Here is a 23,283-nt window from a genome sequence, read left to right on the forward strand (position 1 = left end):
GCTGCTGGAGGGGCTGTGCACGCTCACGCGCTAATCTCGTGAAATTAAAAGGGAACACTGGGATGTAGGTAGGAATAACCAAATTGCCCAGTCTCTCAGGGGAATTATAGGCCAAGAGGGGGGTTTGTTCAGACGAGCAGACGTGGAGAGAGCTTACCAGGGTCGCCTTCCTTCTCGATGGACTTCACAGCCTCCTCCGCTTTCCTGGGGAGCTGGAGCTTTGATTTCTCCCTGTCACCTACAGCCTCAGCTTTCTTCTCACCGTCCTGCACAGCAGCTTGCGCCTTGGCTTCCATCTCTTGTTTGTCTGGCTCCAGCTCTTTGTATGGCGGCCTGCCATCCTGCTGCACCATCACCTCCAGGACGTTCTTCGGATTCTTAATGGGCTTGTCAGTCCCTCCCCGCGGTTGGTTCTCAGTTTCCTTCCCTTGTTTTAGGCCAAATGCCTCTTTCTGGGGATTCAGCACTGCTGGCTCCTCCAGAGCCGGCTTCAGCAGGCGGTCGTTGGCTCCCTCGGGCGCGAGCTTGTTCTCATCGGATTCCTCCCTTTCCCGCCCCATGTCCACGACCACTTCGTCATGCGGGACGGGTGGCTCATGGCGATGCGCTTCCCCCACAGGCAGAGCGATCCCTAGGGCAGACAACAAGCAGGATTAGGAAGCTCGACACCGATAGGAGAAAGGAACAGGCAGCACGCCCAGCTACCTCCTGGCTTTTTTCAGCCCTGCCTTCGCTGACCCATCAGGAGGCTGCATTCTTAACAGTTGGACTCAAGGGTCCAACAGAAAGGTCTTTTCCAACCTAAATAATTCATAGAATCACAGAATGGTTTGGGTTGGAAGGGACCTCAAAGTCCATCCAGTTCCACCCCCCTCCCATAAGCAGGGACACCTCCCACTGGATCAGGATGCTCAAGATCCCATCCAACCTGGCCTTGAACACCTCCAGGGATGGGGCAGCCACAGCTTCCCTGGGCAACCTGGGCCAGGGCCTCCCCACCCTCACAAGAAAACATTTCATCCCAAGATCTCATCTCAACCTCCCATCTTTCAGCTTAAAACCATTCCCCAGCTTAAAACCTGTCCCTTCCCTCCCTCATCAAGAGCCCTTCCCCAGCTTTCCTGGAACCCCTTTTAGTACTGGAGGTCGCTCTAAAGTCTCCCCAGAGTCTTCTCCAGGCTGAACAATGCCAACCCTCTCAGCCTGTCCTCACATGGAAGGTGCTCCAGCCCTTGTTTCAGCTTCACAGCCTCCTCTAGACTCACTCTAACAGATCCATGTCTTTCCTGTGCTGACAACTCCAGAACTGAACACAGATGAGGTCTCATCAGAGCAAAGGGGCAGAATCCCCTCCCTCACACTGCTGGCCGCATTTCTTTGGATGCAGCCCAGCATATGGTTGGTTTTCTGGGCTGCAAGCACATATTGCTGGCTCATGTTGAGCTTCCCATCCATTAACATCCCCAAGCCCTCCTCCTAAGGGCTGCTCTCAATCCATTCTCTGCCCAGCCTCTATTCGTGCTTGGGATTCTTTGATTCTAATGAACCTCGAGAGCATCAAATACTAAATTACCATCAGTCCACGAGGGAACGGGCAGAGATCAGGATCTTTATCTGAAATATCCCTGCAATGTACACCTCCCAGCTCCAAATCTGACACCTGTTCCCCAGATTCCTCATTACCTTGATCGGGACGGTCAAGCTGCACTTTCTCCTCTGGCTTTGCTCTCTCTTCCTCTCTCTTGGGTACCTCCATGGGCACCTTGATTTGTGGCTGCTCCATTTCCTCCTTCTCATCCGCCAGCTTCGGTTTATCACGATCATCCTCCGCCTCCTCCACCTCCGGGTTCTGGTCTGTGAAGGCACGAGGACAGTTAATGGCACGAGGTTCTGCATGGCTGCACTCCGAGGCCACCAGCTGGATCAAGGGAATCGCTTTCCCTCCTTCAACCCCCCGCACCAACCCAAGCTGAGAAGCTTTTTCCCTCCAGCGTTAGCACAGAGGGGTCGGGGCTTTTGTTCCGGGGTCACCTGTTTAGTGATTGATGGGAATGGTTGGACTCGATGATCCAGTGGGTCTTTTCCAACCTAGTGATTCTATAATCCTGTAATTTTAGGATTCTCTCCGCTGGTGTTTTGTGGATCTGCTGGCAGGGAAGGCGAGGCAGCAAGGCAGGGATGGAGCCAGCTGCCGCTGCGAGCCCACGCCGCCAGATGGTAGCATCCTCCCAGCTCCCCCGCTCCGGACCCCCCAGCACTGGGAGCAGCTGAGGTGGGATCTACTCACAGCCCCCATCGCCACTGCCTGCAGCAAAGCAGCTCAAAACCACCTTTATTTTTAATTTGTTTTGCCTTTTTACGCACGAGCGTTTCCCAAGCGCTTTGAAGGCTGCAAGGAGAGCGGGAGGAGAGCTGCACGATCCCGCAGAAGGCGCAGAGTTTTGAGGAGCGCGATTCGAGAGGCATTAGGGGAAACTTCTGAGGGAGACGGGGACGCTCCCCATCTCTCCCTTGAAGAGATGGGATGTTTCTTGAAGAGACAACCCAGTCAGACCAGTTACTGGGTTCAGCGATGAAGTAACCACGTGGAATTCGTGGCACGTCCCTTCCCACCCCAGAACGGGAGAAGGAGACCCAACACAGGGCGAGCGGGGAGTGAACTCTTCCTTAGAAGAGCAGTGGAGGCGGAAACCTAATTGTTTCCCAGCACTGAAGTTGTTCTGCAGATTTTTTTCCATCCAACAAACTCTGACCAAAAAAAAAAAAAAAATCTATCTTCTGTAACAAAAAAAAAAAATTCCCAACTCTTCCCCCCGTTTGCCCTCCCCCATGCGATTTCCTCCAGGGAATTAATTCTATAAACATCTTTCAATTTTCTCCTCCCCCTCCGCAGGGCTGGTGCGATTTATTACAAGATGAACTCATGGGAAAGAAGAGATTGCCACAACTTCAGCTGCGTGGGCTTTACCCGAGTTGGGGTGGGGGGAAAAACAGCAAAATAAGGACAAAATCCTAGCCCAGAGGGATCGGTGCCAGAAGGACCAAGCGCCTCTCCAGAAACCTGGACTCTCTGGCCCAGAGCTCCGCACCCGGTTGAAAGGATGTGCGTGGGGCTGGCCGGCTTTCAAAGTTTCTTTGGTTTGGGAATGACGGTGGGAGGGAAAAAGCACATGGATTTTCTGAGAAATTCGAGTCTAGTACCCAAGGGTCCCTTCTCTCCATTGAGGGACTTCCCAGGGTTCAGCAAGTCAGGGCAGGACACTCCTCCTTTTCAGGAAAAAATGGACTGTAGGAACCAGTGCCCAGGCCTGGATGGGGGCCCTGGGAAGCAGGAGGCTGAGGCCGGGGAGGGGAACGCTCGGCACGGCTGCGGATGTTCCCAGCTAAATTCTGGCCTCGCAGCAAAAAATTATTTACTCTATTGGAGGAAAGTTCTTCGTTAATTGGTTCATGAAGCCGGGCGATGGCTTCATTCGGAGAAGATTGCGGCGCATCTGAAACCAGAGGATCCAGAGAAGAGCAACGCGGGCAGAGCCGTTCCCACGGCAGAAGGGAATGACGATGCGAGGCAGCCACGCAGCGAGACGATGTTCAAGGGGAATGAGAAAGGAAGGAAACAGAGGAGTTAAAACCAGAACCAGCCCTGCATGCATGTGGGGTTTGGCCAGACAACCCTGGAGCAGGTGAACGCCCCGCGGGTCCCGGACACGAGCGAGGGGCTGGGGGAGGCCCCGCTGCCAAAAGAAGCATCCCTCATAAATCAAGAGACAGCCCCACGTTGCCTGTTCTGCAAACAATGCAAGAAAAGACCAAAATACAAACAAAACACAAACAAAAATAAAAGCCTCCACACCATAATAAGACAAAGTTGCCTCTAAGCCGTCATTTGCTCAGCAGGAAACAAAATTAAGTTCATCATCAGGGCGTGAATTAACGACCTCTCACACTGCATGGAAATCTATACGGGGCTGTATGCGGTTTGCAGAGAACAATTTTGCTCAGGATGTGTAATAATCGCTCTAACTGTCTCGTCGCCCTGCAGGTCCCTCCGGAGAGCGTTACAGTAATGCTGCGCCTCTTAATGTTTTATGAGCGGCGTTGGACTTTACAGGCAAGGGCTGAGAGGCTGTAAAAGCTTTTTGGCTTACAACAAGAGGACCTGGGCGTTATGCAGCACCGGGAGGGTTTGTCTTTGCCTCGGCAGCCCCTGCTGCCGGCGGGTCCTGTCGAGCCGCGCTCTTCAGCAACTCCTCTCTCACGCTTCGAGGGAAGCCAGGGCTTTCTGCAACCGATTTGTGTGTGCGTGTGCGTGCGTATGTGTTGTGGTTTGCCAACAGCCTCTCCAGGCTGCAATAAAATTTCATGATTAGCAACCTAAAAGCTTCCCTTCCCCCCTCCCCAGCTCCTCGTTCGGATAGTAGCAATGGTCCCAGAAAGGCATTAAATCCCTCCTCACATGGTTTGCCTATCGCTCTTGTCCACCGCAGCAACAATCATAGCCAAAAGCTGCGTCCACACACTCTGCTCTCAGCAGCGAGATGAGCCCTGCTGTGTCCTCCTGAGCAGAGGGGGATCCTCCAAAGCCACCTGAGGAGCCCCAGGGACGGCTCGAGGGGACATCACCCTCTCTGTGTTGCGGAGCGATGCTTGGACCATTGTCCAAGGGCTGACAAGGGCCGTGGGGTCTATGCCCATGCAGCTCCAGGCTCACTTGAATTGCTTCAGCCTCACGAAACGGAGCAAGATCCACAAACTGGATCTTTCCCTAAGGAAAGGGAAGAAGAACAAGCCGGGCAGAGGGATGGGGGCAATGTGCTGCTCTCAAACGTGCCAAGCAGCCCCACAGCCCCACGCTGAGGAGGGATGAGCCCTCCCCAGGGAGCCTCACGCAGCCCCAGCTGCGCCTCCAGGAGCCTCCCTCCCCCTGAACCGGTTACAGATTTCACAAGGTTATCGAATGGCATCACTGAAATTAGTTCACAGTTGTCTCCTGACGCACCAGCAGTAAAAACGAACCCAATTTACAAGAGGCTGATAGTTCCTTTTCTGTGTCACAGGCACTATTAAAAGCTTGCTCGCACAAAGCACCAGGGAGAGCTGCAGCGGAGTCAAGCTGTTCCTGCAGCTATTAGGAGCGGTGCATAATCCACGTTTCACACATGTTCGGGGCTGCTCTGGCTAACGGCGCCGGCGGGGACGCAGCCTGCGGCCAGGCAGGTCTCTTTTTTTGGGGGGCAAAGGCACAGAGGCAGCGCAGGGACAGAGAAGCTCTCGGCATCGTGTCCCACCACACACTGGAGAAGCCAAACCCAAGTAATAGAGGCCACCGCATCCAGGAGGACACGAGGGATGGAGGAGAAGGGTCCTCAGCGTGCGGGCTCCCCAGAGCGCCGGGGAAAGGGCGCCCTTGCACAAGGAGCGTGAATCAGGTCTTTGTTACCCGATATTGCACAACACCAGAGAAAGAAAATGAAGCAGCAACGATCAAGTAAGGAGCTGAAAAATATTACCAAATCTTAATCCACCCCATGAGACCCTCTAGGGTGCTTTCAGATACAGAGAGAAATTGCCTAATTAGCTTTTTTTTTTTTTTTTAAATGGATAATTGCCTTCATGAGCTTTCACAGGCAGCTTAGCAACCTTTTAACATACGCGCACACGCTGCACGGAGCGGCAGAACGGTTCTGAAAGGGGTTTTATACCTTTCCCGAAGAGCTGCTGACAGTAAACCTCAAGCAATACAGGCAGGGGCTGTAATGGGCACTTGGGTGTCGTTAGTAAAAACACTATTCAGAGTCCGCTGGTCAATACGTGTTCACATAAAAGGGCAATGTTCTAATATTCATAATCCCAGGGCCCACAGGGCAGGGTTTTAATGAAAGTCTGTACAGTTCTGGTCTCTGCAACATCAAAGAGGCCAATAAAACTCCTCTCACATGCTGACAGGCAAAAGTCAGACGGCGAAGGCAACGACTGGGAAAAGGCCCCGCGCAGCCCCCGGGTTTGCCTCGGCCGGGCAGCTTCTGGCTGGGGGACACAGGGAAGGGCCACGGGGGTCCCTCTGGCCCGGGAAGAGCCCAGCAGCCACCACAGTGGCTGGGGAGAAGCTGTGTGCGTCTGCTAAAGCCCCGTGTGAGGAATACGAAGCAGATGTGTGCCGAGGAGGGCACCCAGGTGATACAGGGCAGCCCGCATCCTGCGCGCCCCTTCAATGACAGGATGCAGCTGCTGCAGTGTTTTCCAGGCTGCAGGCTCCTGCCTCTGCAAAACAAGCCAGGCGAGGAGGAGGCGGGGGAGCCGAGGGGGAAGAAGGGCACCATTTAACGCCTCTCATTGCTAGTCAAGTCGACATCCTGCAGAGGCACAGGGAGGCACGGATCCAAGGCGCAGGGGGGATCGCAGCAGCGGCTCTCCCGGGTCAGCCCCACATCCACCCGCCACCGCTTCCCCAGGGTCATCCGCCCTGTAAGGTCCTCGCTCCACTTCCTCTGCCCAGCTCCGTCTTCCCCCTCATCCTCCTCCCAGGCTCCACTCCCTAGGGCAGAGCCAGCAGGGAAAGGGCCCACGCTGGACTCAGAGGGCGGCAGAGCTCTCTGCTCGTCAGCGTCAGGAGCTGCACAGCTCCTCCCTGGGAAGTTTACGAACCAAGAGCACTAAAACCGCCTTCCTCCCAGGAAGGATTATTTAACCCAGCAGCAAGTACCACGCAATAAGAGCTGATGGCGACGAGCTCTGGGCACAGGCGGTGGGTACGGCAGGGAAACCACCGAGTCGCTGCGCTACGCAATGATCAGACGCAGGCGTCCTGCTCCGCCACCCCGGTTCATGCAGAGAAGAAGCAGAGAAGAGATTTAGCAAACTCCAGCGGACACCATCTTTTATGGGACTTCTTTTATTTTCCCAACTACAAGAACATGTGTCATTAGCAGCTCCTCTTGAAATGAGCAGCTGTTCTCTGGCCATTACCGCTCCAAAATTAACCAAGACAGAAGAATTCAATCGCATCCCTCCTCCCAGCCCTGCTGAGTGTGCTCGATGAAGGGATCCAGAGCATCTTTTGCTCAGAGTTCACGGGCATCCCAGTGCCTGAGAAGGCACACGTAACTTGGGTGAACCACGAGGACGAATGCATCAAACCCCAGAGCTGCCAGGGACAGAGCAACCAGGGAGTGAATGTTATCGGCAGCAGCACCGGTGTCTCAGAGACACTCAAAGCTGCTCAGCAGGAACACAGCCAACAACCAGGAGGGAGGATAATCTCCACAAGAGACAGCCCCTTTCTCGCTTCCGTTCTCAACCTCTGCGAGGATATTTTCAAGGCCCCCAAAGAACATAAAATAAAAAAAGCAGGAGCAGAAGCAAACAAAAATAAAATAAAGGAACAGGACACAGCCCCAGATGAGGGGCAGGGCAGGGTCAGACACCTGCTAGCGATGGCCTTGCAAGGCAAGCCTGCAGCTGGGGAAGGGAGGGAGCGGCCGTAACTCCATCAAGGGCCCCAGTAAACAAATAATAAATAACCTGAAACAGTAAACAAAGCTGAGGCATAATCACAGGCTTTGTCAGAGCGAAAACCCAATCTAAATTTATATCCTCACGACCAAAAAAAGTCAGTGCCCATAAATTTACATACCTTTGAGCGCAGCGAATGGCTGGTTCTTGGAGCCGTGGACAACGTGCTGGCAGCAATGGGGAAAGCAGCCCTGTTTGGCCACCCGCACCCTGCATACAGGTGGCCAGCACGGAGCCATCGCCAAGCTGTGCTCAGAGCTGCATTTATTGCCCCGAATCAGGAGACCCTGCTCTCTCCTTACAGGAAACCCCTGCTCCATACTCCACCTTTCCCTTCCAAAAGAAAAACTCCCACACGGTACCACCGGAGCTCACACGAGGCCTTCCTGCAAGGCAAAACTGCAGCCTCTCCTGGGAAACGTCCCCAGGATGCTGTGAAGATGCACAGAGCTGCCTGGAAAAGATGCTGCTTCCACCCCACTGTTTTAAAAACTGTACTTTTTAAAGAGATGGAGCTTGAAGCAGGGCTGGGAAACACAACTCGAGCAGGCACGTACCTGGGATTTGGACTGAATCCGGGTCAATTCTGTTCTCCTTTCCATCCAGGCGCTCCAAGCCCAACGCTTCTGTCTTCACAGGGGCATCCTCTGTTGCAGACAAGGTCGTGTACGTACTAATAACCAGTATCCCCAGGCCAATCCACAGGATGATCTGCAGAATGTTCCAGAGCTTCAGTTAGCACAGCAAAACAAACGGGACTGCTTCAAGCAAACAGTGATTCCAAACAATTCGGAGCTCACTGCAATCACACGTGTCAATAAGAGGGAGACGAGAAATTTAAGAGGAGAAAAAGAAAAATCACTAGCTTTTGACTGAGGTTTATATTTCACTGTAGAGACATAAAAGAGAGTTTCAGATGCTGGGAGGTCTGGAAAAGGCGACTCCTGTATCGGAAGGGCTCAAAAGCAAGTGGAGAGGATGTAAGGACAGAAAAATGCATGTGGCAAATGAATCCAGCTGCCAAGACTCCTTCCCTGGTACTTCCAGCAGCTATGCTAGAACACCATGAAATCAGGCCTAGCTGAGAACAGAGGTGCCCAACCTGTTTACAGCCTAGAAAGGACTAAAAATTCTTATTTTTGAGAGTATGAATGAAATGCCTTTGCACAAGTCCTGGCATCCAGGGCTCACAAAGCTGATAAGAATCCTCACTGATTTCCAGAACCATGGGACCACAGAGAATAAAACCAGAAAGACAGAATCTGGATCCCACGGAGGGAAGGACTCTGAATTTCTCTAACTCAAAAAGGAGGAAGCAACCACCACCAAAAAGAACTTTTCTACAGTTATTATCGAATGATCTAAAAGGATCTAAACATAAAGAATTAAACGTAAGAATGAAAACATAAGAATTAAAAACTCTCTGCCCATGACTGCACAAAACCAAAGCCTCTGGGAGAGCTCACTGTTCACGAGTAACTCAAGAAGGAGAAGACGACGACGTGCAGCAGCTCCAGGGGCACAGAAACGCCTGCCCTGCTCGGTGTCGGGGCTGCCAAACGCCTGCTCGCTCCTCCCGACAAGAGCGGCACCAGTTCAAAGAGGCGAGCGGATGGATTGCCGGCCAACAACTCTGACTGGGGAGATTTAATTAAAGTCTAATATATTATTTTTACCTAGTTAATCACTGCAACTGTCACACTAAGGGCTTCTCACGGAACCTGCTTTGCATGTCAACGCGTGAACAGTGCTGCATGACTGGTAGGAGAGAGTGCGAGAGTTTGTGTTGAAGAAAGCACACCCTCTGCTAGAAACAGCCTCCTCGCAAGCTCCTTTTCACCACAGACCATGGAAGCAACAGGAACCATCATACGCAAAACAGAAAATGCTGGGAAGCTGCAAGTTTGCACCAAATTCATATATATGATGCAGCAATTCCTCTCCTCTTTTTATTTAAGCACATTCTGCGCTCCGAGACACCACGAATTCGGCTTATTTCTGCAGCTCTGCACACGGCTGCAAGGATCCAAGACACTTCTGCTAACTGTATCTTCTCTTTGCACTTCACGGCCGCCCTGCACGATGCTCGGAGCCTGCAGGCAGCACACTGCTGCTTCTCTTGCCCATTCCCATCGCCGCTCCTGCTGTGTGCGTGCCGAATTCAGGCTGCTGGGGCGAGGACACTGCTTTTTCCACTACATCTAACAAGAACAACTCACTATGCATGCTTCACAAGGCAACCGTGTAGCTTGCTCTCTGCAAAAAAAAACCTGCGGCTGTGGCACACAATCTTCAGTAGGAACCACACAAGCAACCGAGCAGAGTGGTGCAACACCCAGAGCACCAGCAATTCTGGTTTGAGCTGTAATAACAGTTTAAGAGAGGACTTCCTGCAGGATTCATCCTCTTCCCTCAGAATCCTTACCCTGCAGCATGTACATCCCAATTCATAAAAACCAAAAGGATGCTATTCAGTGTGAGGAAAAAACAGGCACAGTTGGGAGCTGCCAGATGGAGTAAACTGAAAAATAAAGGGGAGAAGTGAAACTGAAAGGAGAAGTTAGAACGTTGGCACCTCAGGAAAGGGAGGGAGAGGCTCAGTTTTCCTCTCGGTCCTCATGCTGAGGGAGATCACCCAGAAAAGTGGGCCAGGGCAGTCAAAACCCAGGAGGCCCCGCTCGCAGCACACCCCTACAGACAGACAGACGCCTTCAGAAGGAAAAGGCTGGCGGGATGTGAAGCAGCTCTGGACAAGGGACGAGCAGCATGGCCAGGGAGCAGAGGCCAGACCTTAGGGATGTTGCAAAGGAAACAGAAGTAAAATCTGCTCCCTGCCTTGCCATGTGGATGCACAAAGAGCAGATATCCTGCCATCCCACTTGGGCCAAAAGCGGAGTCAGCAGCTCCCTGCCACTGCTGCCCTCGGCTCCGAACTCATCCACTTCCTCCCCTCACACAATCCACAGTCCCAGCAGAAATGCACTTTGTGACTGGAAGGCTGCTCTGGCGTCTTCCAGAAACAACAACGGAGAGGAAGAGCATTTCCACAAAGAGGATCTATTCTGGTGCCACAGGAACTAGGAGCAACATGAGAGAGAAAGGAACTGTAGGAAACGGCTTTACATGTTTTAAAAGGATTTTTGTTGTTTCTTATCTTAGTGGGGAACCACTGGTTTGAACGCCTTGGATTCAAACCCCTTGGATTGTTTAACATTTGGAGTTCATCTGTGAGCTTCCCAGAGCAGTAAGTACAGCACAGAGGGCAATCCAACACCGGCTGGTCTGTCTATGAACCAGCAGACGCCCCTCGACTTCAGCTCCCTGCCAGCTCCCTCCTCCTCACCTACCACACCAGCAGCTGAAGACCAGAACAAAGAGGTCCATAATCTGGCTTAATTCCACAGAGACACTTTAGACATGGAAAAACAAGCAGTTTGTTCTTAAGGGACCACCAAGGCTAATCTGGCAATTAAAGGAAGAGGAGCAGGGGGTGCAAGGACCTGGTGGCAGAGGAACCACTGCCCCTCAAAGCATTCAGCTGAAGAGCTGAGAACTTGGAGGGACAACACTGCAGAGCAGTTATAAGCCCATGTCTGGTTCCACAGGAAGGATCTCCCCCGCCTCATTGAAAAGCAAATCCACTGAGCGCAGAGACCTCTCTCGAGAAGCGTCTCTCAGCGTGGACATAGCAAGAGACAAGCAAATCCCTCTGGCTGCAGCCTCCTCCAACAGGCAGGTCAGCAAGGCAAGGGCTTGTCTCCCGAGGGGAGCACTCTGAGCACGGACAGGAATTCAGGAGAGGAAGTTTACGCAGCCATTTCCTCTGCTGGTTGCTTTCCCTTGGCCGTCCTTCCTCCCAGAAGATAACTCGAACTTTGTACAGAAAGCGTCATTAGCTCAGACCACCTCCTCTAACCACGCCGGGGCCTTCAGCGGGAAGTGAAAACACTGCATTTGTGTGGAGTGACGACATCCTCCGCACTGTGCCGCTTCGGACACCGCATGTTCAGAGGGACAGAGTCATGGGGAAGGAATGCAGAGGTCACTGCCGGGATCCTCCACGGCACTGTGACAGGGATGGGCTGTACGGACCAAAGGCGCTTGTGCTGAAGGTGGCCGCTGTGCTACCAGGGGAGGGCAGAGGGGAATCTCTTTTCCATCCACACAGGAGTGAGATCGAAGGGTCATTTCCTGACCTGGAGCAGCCTCTCCACAGCTCCTCTTCCCCAACTGGGACAAGAGCCACTCCGGCCTCCCTAGGAGGGGCCTCTTGGACAGGCTTGTGTCAACACTGGGAAGCCAACACCTTCCTGTTAGAAGTTAAACACTCTGTTTACAGACCTTAGCGCGACCTTCAGCAGCCTCTGCCAAACCTCTCACTGTACCCCAGCTCCCGGAGGGCGGCGGGACACAGACCCGCACCCTTTACAGGAACACGCTTGATGCTCAACCACAAGAAAGGGAACGCTCTCCCCAGTTCACTCACAGCGCTGCACGCCTGACTTCAAGCTCCTTAACCACCCTGTTACCTGATCACCTTTCTAACACAGAAACCTTTCATCCAAGCCATCCCCCAGCCTAGCCCAAACTGCCATCTCCAGCCCTGGATGGCTGCCAGTGGCTGCAGGAATTAACTGCCCATGTTTTTTTTGCTGGCCAGCAAACATCTGGGACTACCCCTATCCCTCCCACTGGAATCCTCTTCACTGCTTTTAATGCAGCTTTCCCGTTTTGTAGCTTCAGATCGCACCATCTTCCCAGCTTGGTAAATCTGAACTTCCTATCTCACCAGCCCCAGAAGCTGCCAGACACGGGACTTTGCTGGATACCAGAGGCAGCCCAATAAAAGCAGCAACGGGGATAATTCAGGCAAGCATAAGGGCTGGAAATGAGAAGGTCTGCTGCTTTGGAAGAAAACTAAGAATGATGGAGGGAGGGAGAACATATGTGCACATTGTTTAGACAGGGAAAAGCAGGGAGAGGCAGCAATGCCCAGGGCTGGCTCCTTCTCCCCCTTGACTGCCACTTTTCACAACAGCATTTATTGACGGAGAGGAGCGCCTGATCAAAGCAAGCAGGAATGAAGGAGGAGACCAAAGACAGAGCTTCAGGGAAGGAATAAATGAGTCTCTGCAGAAGACCTGGAGGAAAGAGGAGAAGGTGGGCTCAGAATCTGGCTCCAGAGTGGAGGCGGGGAAGGGCTCTGCAGCCTAGCGCGTTTCTGAAGGCAGGTGTGCCCTCGCTGCAGCACTCCAGAGCATCGGTCAAAGCAAGTATGCAAACTTGACAGGCGATGGATCATTCAAGAGAAGGCTGGACAGCTCGTTACCAGCCCCTTGAAACACTGGGGTAACCTGGGGGCTGATGCTTTAGATAAGCTCTTATTCCTTTGTGGGGATTTCTGCAGGACAAACATCTTCACCAGCCTTGTGACCAGCATTTCAGGTCAAGCATTGTGAGGGCCCCAGTGTTCAAGCCCGGGCAGCCCTGGAGCTCAGCACACCCTAAGTGCAGTTTCAAGGCACTGCAGAGAAACGTTCTGGCTCGGCCGGAATAGAAAGCAATTCTTGAAAGTGCTCTTTGTTTCCCTGAAAAATCCAGGCTGGCATTCAGACTCCTGCTTGGGTTTTCAGTCAAAGAAGTTAGGACCAAAGTGTCAGAATTCAGAGTGAAAGCTGGAAAGTTGGACTATTTCCTTGTGTCAGAGAAAGCAAAAAAATAGACCCTGTTTAAAAACTTCATGTACGTTTGCAAAGCCACAAGTCATTAAACACAGAAAAGGCCATTAGTTCTGTAGGACCCACAAAAATGTTGTGCTCCCCCCCTGCTGACTCCACAGTTTGCTGAAAAACTTATTCCCAGCCCAGCACTATCATGACTGGGAGCGCTGGGGCAGAGCCTGCTAAAAGGCAACAGATTAAGTTATCCTTAGAAAAAAACAAAACCTGTTAATTTCTGCTCCACAAAAGCACAGTATTTGTAGAACCAGGGAGATCAAGCCCAGCAAAGAGCCACTTTGTTTAAGTCCCCGAGGAGGCCAATTCAAACCAGAGCAAAAGGAAAAGGTAAATTTCTAACAGCCTCTGAGCGACCCCAATTTTTAAAGAATCAATTCCTGAAGCAACACCTCTATGTGTGTGTTCCTTTTTATTATTATTTTGGTTGAAACCAGAAAGCTGAGGGTCAGCAGCAAGAACCGCATCGCTGAGAAATGGTGTTTATTTTACCCAGCCCAGGCAGGTTGGGATGTAAGGCCCGTTAAGGTTTTATAGCCTGCCTGGGTTTCCCGTTCTGCACATACAGAACCTGAAGCCAGCCAGAAGGCAGACTGGAAGCAGCATTTCATGCACCAAATGAATGCTTCGCTTGCCGCTGGAGGGACAAAAAGAGCCGGTGTTCCAGCACAGGGCAGGACATGCACCAGGCCAGTACCTCCTGCATGCCCCTAAGAGCTGCTGCTCAAAGCAGCCGACCAGAACAGCTCCCTCCCCGTACTGGGCAGACTGGAGGGGGAGGCTAGAGGAGGTGCCGAGCAGTTTCTCAGCTACAGTCGAATTAACTGCGTTCCCAGGCTCTGCAGAGGGCTTAGGGGGATGTCAAGCAGCATCAGCACTGACCTGTGAACAAAGTGCATTCTTGTGGATCTTCTTGTAAATAAGAGCTGGGCAGATGAAACAAATGAGGCTTCCCATGGTAGCACCTGTCAGGCCCAGGACCGTTTCCACTGGCAAAGCAGAAGAGGAGAAGTCAGCAAAGGCCCCTCTCCTAGGACAGCCAGAGCCGCAGTGCGTGGCAGCTGCCCCTGGGCAGGCTGGGGTGCGAGCCCAGCGAGCCTGCCCATCACACCCAAAACAGCAAATAAAAGAGACCGGAGAATATAACCAAGCAACCAGCCCTTACCCCAGCTCCTCACTCACCGTTTGGGATCATGATGCCTCCTACCATGGTTCCAAACACAACAGCCAGCGTCAGGGCTTTGAATCGTAGCGGGGGCATATAACCCCCTGCAGCGAAGGTGCCGTCTTTTTGCTGGAAGAAAAAGAGTGGAAGGGGGAGAATGAGTTTGGCTCCTGCAGCAGAACCCCACAGTTCCTAACCCAAACAGGCTCCAGCAGCTTCATCACCTCCATGCTATGGTCTCTGTGGAGGCAAGTGCTGGGGGGGCAGTTAGACATGGTTTAGCAGTTTTAATATGCAACTGCATTTGAACCTTCAAAACAAGGCAGACGGGGAGCACGGAGCCAGAGCTGCTGTTTCCATCCTGCCCCACATGTGAACTGTACAGCTGTATCCTAATCCCTGCGCCAGTGCTGCAGCCGTCAGCCTCAGCGAGCAGCCCCAAGGCCAAGGGCATGGGAAAGAGGTGCAGCTGAGAAGGCAGGACAGAGAATGGTCACAGACGGAGAAGAGCTCTGGTTTTGCCATAGCAAGGTGTCCCCTAACACCTCCGGGAGCAGGGCTATTCCTACCACTTTACAACGTGTGTACCAGCTCCTCCAGCTTGATGGAAGACACCCTGGCTGGATGGCAGAGGATGATCAGTGCTGCTGGGGCACTGCTCATACTGGAGAGTTCCCAGATGCTCTCCGTTTCCCATCCTATCCCCACCCTCCGAACAGGAGGTGCAGAAAACAGGGGAACCCAGCGAGCCCACATGCCCTGGAGAATCAGCGGCTGCATGGATGGGAAAGGAAAGGAAAGCAAAGGGACAGGTTGAGAGTCCAGAGAGCAACAAGGAGAGCTCAGACAAGAGCCACGGTCTTCCCAAGCGTTTCAAGCGCTTACTCCTCCACATTTGCTGGCTTTCACAGATCATCTTCCCCCATCCTCAGGCCCTCCCAACGTGAGAAAAGAGCTGGGGGCTTCTCACAGGCAGAAGTGGCAGGATTTAGAGCTATAAATTGCTCAAGTTTTATTTCCTGCCCTAAGAGGTTTCTATTTATGCAGATACACAAAGGCCTCAGAACATTCCCACAATCTCTTACTGTTATTTACTGAATACCATCGGCATGCTCAGTGCCGTACAATACACAGAGGAGAACACGCTACTGCCACAAGGGACTCACAGTCTAAATCAGACAGACCAACTATAGTCACAAAGGCTGTCTGAAGATCTGACCCTGGGAAAGGTGAACGTGTGGGAGGGGGCTGTATCCCACCACCCGCTTCTGCTCCACATCAGCTCCAAACAGCCAGGAGAGGAGGCTGGAGGAAGAGGATGCCTGAACCCAGAGGGGAGAAGGCTCCTCAGGTTGCTACTGACAGAGGGGTGAGGAGGAGAATAATCATAAAGGAGCAGAAAAGAACAGGCACACACAGAAGCAAGAAAAAATGAGGCTGGGCTGGGCTCTGAGGCCAGGAACAGAAGCTTGAGCTAAATGCAAAGCAAGATCGAGTTGGCCAGCAAAAGGATGCCAGCTGGAGCAGCAGGAAATAAGGAGGCCCCTCTGTTTCCAAAAGCACATTTCTCCCTCTTTCCGAGGGGGAGAACCGCCTCTGCTCTGAACTGTGTAACACTTCTGTGCGAGAACCGAAATCCCAGCGGAGCAGGGAAGCAGCAGCAGCCATGGGATTTGGGGTGCAGCAGAGCAATAGCAGGCTGCAGGCTCACAGCTCCAGCGCTTCTGCCCAGGAAATTCTTCTGCAGAAAGAAAAGCTCTCAAAGTACCAGAGATTAACCACTCTGCAGAGCAGGATTTACAGGCTGCCACAGGGCTCCTGCCACACCAATACCACACAGCAGGCACTCAGGATTCCACTGTCCGTTGAGGGTTTGTCCCTCTGGATGGTGAATACCTACTACAAGTGAGAAATGTGCAGTTGTCTCAGTGTTACAGACCCGAGGCACCTTTGCAGCCCAGGTGGGCAGCCAGCAGCAGCAGTCAGAGTCACAGCCCTTCCAAAAGCAAGTTTAAAAGGTGCACACCAACGAGCCAGCTGGCCACACCGGAGGATCTTACCTGCTGCTCAAAGAGAAGGGTGTTCAGCGCCTGTCTGCAGGGGAGGATCATCATCGGAAACCCCACAGCTACTGACATCATGAATCCAACTCGAATCATCTCCGTCACAAGGTTGGAAGGGAAGTTCATGAGGACGTTCCCAGCAATGGCTTCAGTGTAACTCACATAGCCAAAGAAGCCCACCTGTCCGGCAGGAGGGGAGGTGAGGGATGGGTTCAACTCCAAAGCACATTCCTACCTGCTCTCTACAGAAGGCTGGAGGTCAGCGACCTCCTGTGGGTCAGGGCCAGCCAAGGAGGGAGTGTGGGGCTACCTCCAGGGGTAACCTGACAGCAGCTGCGGCGCCCCGAAAGTTGAGACAAACATTTAAAGAACAGTGAGACCTTCCGAAAGGGAAAGACAAGCTTCTCACTAAACAGAGGGGGCTTTCACAGAGGACGCTGCAGCCAGGGAACGCTGCCACTGCCTGGGACACAGAGCAGTGACTCTGCTTGCTGCCAGGCCCATGGACCAGCCCCTCCAACAAAGGTGGGGCCATAACAATTCCCCACAGCAGCCTCGCTCACAGGGAAAGGCTCTTCTCAGGAATTATTAACTTATTTTTATTAACTGGCGCTTTATGAGGCATAACTTCCCTCACATCTTTCCAATTGCAAAAGGCTGAAAGGAGCTCTGCTGGACTCAGGGGGACACCTCCAGCTCCAGGCTAGGCCTTGGAAAGCAGAGAGCAGGCTGAGGGACATGGACGAGCTGGGTCTCTGCTCTGCCTCCGCCCAAAGAAATGAGCCACACTGAACATTTGGACTCTCCAAATGCCTCCTGCACTGTTGGGTTCATCACCTCCCATCTAATTTTGCTTTCAGCAAAATGACTTATCTTTCAGAACAAATGCAGATAAGCAGAAACCAGCCCCATGTGAAGATAAATCAACATCCCTGCTACCCCTCCAGAGCATAACTTCTAGCAAGAAAAGGGAAGGGGAAGTTTCTTACCGTAATGTAAAAGGTGGTGACCACATTTAGGGAAGAAGCAAATATGGAGCTCATGATTTTAACAGACGGCTCATCCAAGCTATCATAGGTAGGCAAGACCTGACTGTAGAAAAGGGTAAATTATTTAAGGAAACCTTCTGCAGAGAGAGAAAAAAACCCAGCTCCAGCAAGTTCCCTGCCTCAGCCCAGCAGCAAAGAATCCCTGACACCTTCCCCCTACAGAGCATAAACACTCACTGCTATTCCACAATTTATACTGCTAATGCCAAGAGATTTCAGAACACTCATAACTTTAAGTGTTGCAAAAATATTCCTACTTTCCCCAACCCACCACGTGGAGCTGAACGTGTGATGTAAACATTTTGGTTGAAAAGTGTTGCAAAATGAATGACCGTTTGTTCCAGTGAAACACCAGTGGCACCAGGCCAGGCAGCGCATTGGAGATTATTGTTCTTGGAGCTCTCTATGCTGATAATTAAAGCAACGCAGTGTTTACAGAGTAAAAGCAGGAAGAAGGTTAGAGCATCGCACTGTCTAAAAGAAAAGTTAAACAAACACAACTAAACACAGCGCCTGTCATATTTCAGCACTGCCGCTGGAGCTCTGTTCATAGAAAGCTGGGAGCGCCAATTACACGGGATTTGGGGTATTTACAGACTTGGAAAGCGTGTGGAATGTACTTTTTGACATCAGGTGCATATTTTAGCAACTCATTAACCTCTTGTTACTTTAATTCAAGTGGCTACATCCTGGCTTCTTGTTACTGAAGGAACCCTCAGGAGAAGGGGGGGAGCATCCAGTTTGATGCAAGGGGTATCCCCAGCTCCAGCAGGCACAAAGCCATTAACAGAAAGTGTGTCAAGCTGAGGCCAAGCTGAAAAATCCTTAACCCTTAATCCCTTAACGTCAAACAGTTCTGTACAAAGGAAGCTGAGCGCATTGGCTCGCAGGAACCCGCAAGACACGTGCGGGGTCTGCAAACACAGCACCGTGACAGCCATTTACCAGCAGGGAGCGAGGAGATCCGCTTCCCCACGAGTCTCCGCTTCCCCACGAGTCTCTCCTTTTCGGATTCCTCCCTGCCCTCAACACAGCAATCTCCACTAGATTAACCGACTACATCCCAGACTTCAGCCCCACGAGCAGAAGGAAGCCAGGAGCGAGAAGAAAGGAGGGAAGCAGAGAGGCTCTGCGGTGTGTGGGATGGCACAGACCAGGCCAGGTTTGTGTTAAGGCAGGAGAAACAGCAGTGACACAGGGAGAAGTGCCACGTGAAGTCCAGCCGCACGCAGGCCTCTTGCTCCGTTTGGTCAGCTTGAGTTTGACGAGCAGCACAGCATCCTGCAGGCCCCCAGGACACGCTGCTGGGCCCCCCTGGCTGTCACCACCTCCCAAGGCAGAGTCAGAGGACACAAAGCATGCAACAGGCAGCATGTCCTGACAGGCCCTGGAGTTTATTTTTAAGCAAAATGCCTGCACTGAAAGCCAGCAGAGGATCAAGGATCCTTCCCCGCGTTATTTGTTGCACTGGACCTCCATGAGGGCTCAAGCCGACAGCTCCTCCTGGGCAGAGAGCAGGCAAGTCAGCACAGGCATTAAGAGCAGCCTCGGAGGATGCAGCTGTGCTTCCACGATGGCCAGAGTTGCCTCAGAGGATCTGTTCTTCACCTTCCCTGCAGGGCTCACCCTGTACAGGCTCTCCGAGCACAGCGCTAACCCAGCCTGCAGGGAACTGATGCGCACAGCACCAACAAACAACATCCTGACTTCTATTATCTCCGTGGTTTCAGCATTTTTGTATCCATCTGCACCAGAACAGCCATCTCCAGAAATTAGGAGTTTTCTCCTGGAAGGCTCTGCTGATTCCTCTTTAATTACAGGGTTCAGTGACGTGACCAAGGTCACACAAGGAAGCTGCGGCAGAGGTAACCATTGAGTCCTCACATCCCAGTTCTCATCTCCACAGCAAATTTCGACACTACAGAACTGTAAAGGAGTGACCTACTTTGCAACTTCAGCAACAACAGGATAGCTTTTAAAGAGTGAAGGGTGTTGAACTCGCAAGTAAAGCAGGGTCAAGGTTTTCAAGCTAGAATAATAGTTATAATAGCTAGAATAATATTTGTCCTTAGTGTATGCCGCATTTACGCGCTGAAGGAAAAGGATTTCTGCTTTACGTTATTGTGATTCAGAGGCTGGTAAAATTAAACCTGAGAATAACACAAAAAGATTGCCTGGGCTGGGGACTGAGCATTGCCCTCACGCTTGGAAAAAACACATAGCTTTAGGTTGAGCTTGCCACATAAGTGCTGTAGGGGAGCCTATATTTAGGTATGTGTACACTGGCCCAGACCAAACTATTTCCCTGCATTTCCAACTCCCAGCAAAATTGTGCTGGGTACTGCGTGGCTACCATAAGAAAAACACATTGGAATTTAAAAACTCTACAATGTTAACAAGGTAAAGCTGTAAAAGAACACAACTCCCTTTGCCAGTTGTAATGGGGACATTAAACAGCAAGACTGGAGCGTGTTCGGGTGGGAACTGAGCTGCCAAGAGAGCCGATAAGTGGAAAATGACGATTTGGATCTTGCATGTGGGTGTAAACACAGCAGTCTGAACAAATTTTATCTGTCACATTCATTTACTGTTGGCACGCTACCCATTTGCTAGAACTACAGGGGGGAGAGCCTGACTCTGCCAGCCTTCCAAACGAGGATGGTCTTTTCCGTGTCCACATTTGGATTTACACCTCTATTTAAAGGCTGTTACTATTCCGGCCAGGCACGTATTGCTCACTTGCCATTCTGGTGCAGAAGGTAATGCTGCTAGAAACGTGAAAATAGCCTGCTCTGCCATCACGCCCTTCCACATGCCATGGAAACCCTTTCAGAAAGCCAGGAACGGGAAATGCGCAATCAGCTCTCCAAAATCCACGACTGTGTGATCCTCTGAGTATTCTCAAAGAAATCTGGGGTAATGGCAAGCAGCCACAATTGTACGCAACCCTGTGGGAGCCCTGTGGCCATTAGGCGGCAGAGCCCCGCTGCCTTTCCTGGTACGGAATCATTCCCTTTGAGGAACGGGGAAAATTCATGACTTATGCAGCTGTACCAGAAGCAACGTGCGTTACGCTGAGGATTTGTTTGGCCAAATGATCCTGTGTTGCTCAAGTACAATAACTCCCAAGTGAAATATAACTCCCTCCCCTATCTCTCTGGGGAGACCTTAGAGTAGCCTCCAGTACTGAAAGGGCTCCAGGAAAGCTGGAGAGGAGCTCGTGATCAGGGAGCGCAGGGAGAGGACGAGGGGAACGGTTTTAAGCTGAAAGAGGGGAGATTGAGATGAGATCTTAGGAAGAAATGTTTTCCTGTGAGGGTGGGGAGGCCCTGGCCAAGATTGTCTAGAGAAGTGGTGGCTGCCCCATCCCTGGAGGTGTTCAAGGCCGGGTTGGATGGGGCTTGGAGACCCGGATGCAGTGAGAGGTGTCCCTGCCTGTGACAGGGGGGTTGGAACTGGATGGGCTTTGAGGTCCCTTCCAACTCTATGATTCTAAAACCTAGGTAATAAAAAGGTCACAACTGAATGAGATTCTGAACTTTATCAGGCTGTAAAATATTTTGATTGAGATAAAATAGGAAGGCAGATGAGATCTGTCCCTTGCAGATCCTCCTGACCCTCTGCCCTGATAAAAATTCATCACACACAACTGCCAGAAGCAGGAACGGCAGGTACTTACGATTGACAGGCAAAAGACATGCCGAAGATGGGGATGCAGCGAAAAATGCCCTCCCAACGAGTGTAACTAACTCGCTGCAGCCACTGCCCACTGAAGAGGCCATGCTTGAAAGACGACAGCACAATCTGCAGCCAAGAGAAAGAAAAGGGGTTAAAATCCAACCCAAAACAACTTCATGGCAGCAGTAATGCCAGTGCTGGGATAAAAGACAGCATGCAGAATCTCTGCGAGGAACAGCTTACACTGCCTACCAGGACCTGATCTCTATTAGATTCCCCAGCTCCTCACCTAATGCTCCCAGACACCTCAAAGCACCCTTGGCACCAAGGATCCTGGGGTGCATTTTAAAAGATCTATCCCATTACCCTCTTGTTTGATGCCATCAAACATCATAGCACGCACCAGGGTGGAATGATTTCCACTAACACATTTAACCACAAGAATTAGTGTTCCCAGCATTTCTTTTGCACTTTTTAAACACACTTTTAAATCCAAATGGGAAGCAACATTCACTTTGGAGAATCCTCTTCAGTGGAGAGAGACAAAAGTTCCTAAAACAGGACCCCACCTGCTACTCCAGAGCCATTCAACACCACTCGTTCACTCAAGACAAGGATAAACTTCACGAAAAAAAGGGGAGGGAGGCACTCAGAGGCAGCATGGGGAGCTCTTTTGCCACTGACAGGGAACCTGGCAGGCGTTGGGTTGCACAGGAAACAGAAGGTAAATATGTCTGAATGCCTGTTTATAATATGGCCTGAATGGGGTTTTTCTAATCCCCAGAGATTACATTTTAGTGCAGCCAACTCTCATGAAATGTTGTGGTTTTCTTAAAGGCGCAGCTCTTGGAACGCGGCAGTTTTGTAGAACCCACATTTACAGTTCCCAGTCTCCTTACGGAGGCAAACTCAGCAGCACGACCTGGCACAACCTGCTAAAAAAAGTATGTGGAAAGAATTTCCACACCTCCTTTTTCTTCCTTTCGTTTCAGCTCTTCCAGGCCCAAAATTTGGGAGAGGCAGGGCTGGGGCTCCACAACCAAACCACATGAGCAGCCATGAGGTGAAACTTCAAGTGATTAAAAAGCAAGTGAGAGTCTCCACCTCTCAGTAAATGGTTCTTTACAACAGGGCTTGGCCAAGCCAAACAGGACCAGCTCTGGGTAGCTCTCAGCTTACCCGCCTGAATCCAAATAGTCGAGAATCCAGAGAAAAACTTCCCTAGAAATACCTAAGAACAAGCATACGCTGTGTCCCAGACTTAAGACCTTATGAAGCTTTCAATGCTCAAGAAATAGAAGGGCTGCTGTCTAACAAATAAAACTACTTGCAGCCTGAAAGGCATTAACCGTGAGCTGCAAAAAAGCGTGCAAAGTACATGCTTGTGTTCTCAACAAGAGCTGCCTTCCCTCATGGATTAGAAGATTGAGGTTTTCAAGGCAAAACGCTAACGCATGATGAAAGCCCTTCTGCTTCCAGGCACTCTCCCCAACATCTTCCACCCCTTGGTTTCAAGTTCAGAGCCCTAAATTACAAGACAGCAACAAGAAGAATAAACCACAAGATATGTGGTTTATTATTATTTGTGCCACCACAATCCCCAGCATGTGCAATAGTTTACAGACCCACTGGCCAGTTTTCACAGCCTCCACCTCCCCACCTCCACCAGCACGAGCACCAAGATCGCTCGTTATGCCCAGCATTAGCAGCACTGATTATGAGGAAGGATTTTTTAAACTCGAGGCCTGTACCTGCAGGCTGTCCCAGCAGGAACATCTGTATTAAAACAATAGGAAAACAACACTCCTAGCGCGGTACTCACCACAAACATGAACACGGTGTAAAAGATCAGAGCCATGGCACTGAACGACTGTATAGATGCCATCATGTTCCTCTGGAGGCTCAGTGGAAGGACAATGCAGAGTGAGACCGCAAAGAGCAAGACTATCCGGAAGCTGCCCGACACCTGGAAAAGAGACCTACATCAAGAACTGGAGCATGGAGGATACTCAAAACACGCCACCAACTGAGGAAAGGTAACTCCCCGAAGCGGTTGATTTTTCCAGAGTGAGAAACAATGC

At 51.5% G+C, this 23,283-nt stretch overlaps 1 protein-coding gene across 1 annotated transcript in view; it reads right to left on the reverse strand.

Annotated features, from left to right (window-relative positions):
• The window catches only part of SLC38A10 (solute carrier family 38 member 10), a 36,609-nt gene that overhangs the window by 5,108 nt on the left and 8,218 nt on the right, over positions 1 to 23,283 (reverse strand). Inside the window, exons 5-13 of the mRNA XM_069872552.1 lie at positions 23,025 to 23,168; positions 21,204 to 21,328; positions 17,465 to 17,567; positions 16,473 to 16,655; positions 14,430 to 14,541; positions 14,130 to 14,236; positions 8,070 to 8,223; positions 1,684 to 1,854; positions 158 to 631 (exon numbers count right to left, since the gene is read on the reverse strand). Of these exons, the coding sequence (XP_069728653.1) occupies positions 158 to 631; positions 1,684 to 1,854; positions 8,070 to 8,223; positions 14,130 to 14,236; positions 14,430 to 14,541; positions 16,473 to 16,655; positions 17,465 to 17,567; positions 21,204 to 21,328; positions 23,025 to 23,168 (1,573 nt within the window). The remainder of the gene's footprint in view (positions 1 to 157; positions 632 to 1,683; positions 1,855 to 8,069; positions 8,224 to 14,129; positions 14,237 to 14,429; positions 14,542 to 16,472; positions 16,656 to 17,464; positions 17,568 to 21,203; positions 21,329 to 23,024; positions 23,169 to 23,283) is intronic.

Source organism: Phaenicophaeus curvirostris, chromosome 19, assembly GCF_032191515.1.
Source record: "Phaenicophaeus curvirostris isolate KB17595 chromosome 19, BPBGC_Pcur_1.0, whole genome shotgun sequence".
Classification (NCBI taxonomy): Eukaryota; Metazoa; Chordata; class Aves; order Cuculiformes; family Cuculidae; genus Phaenicophaeus; species Phaenicophaeus curvirostris.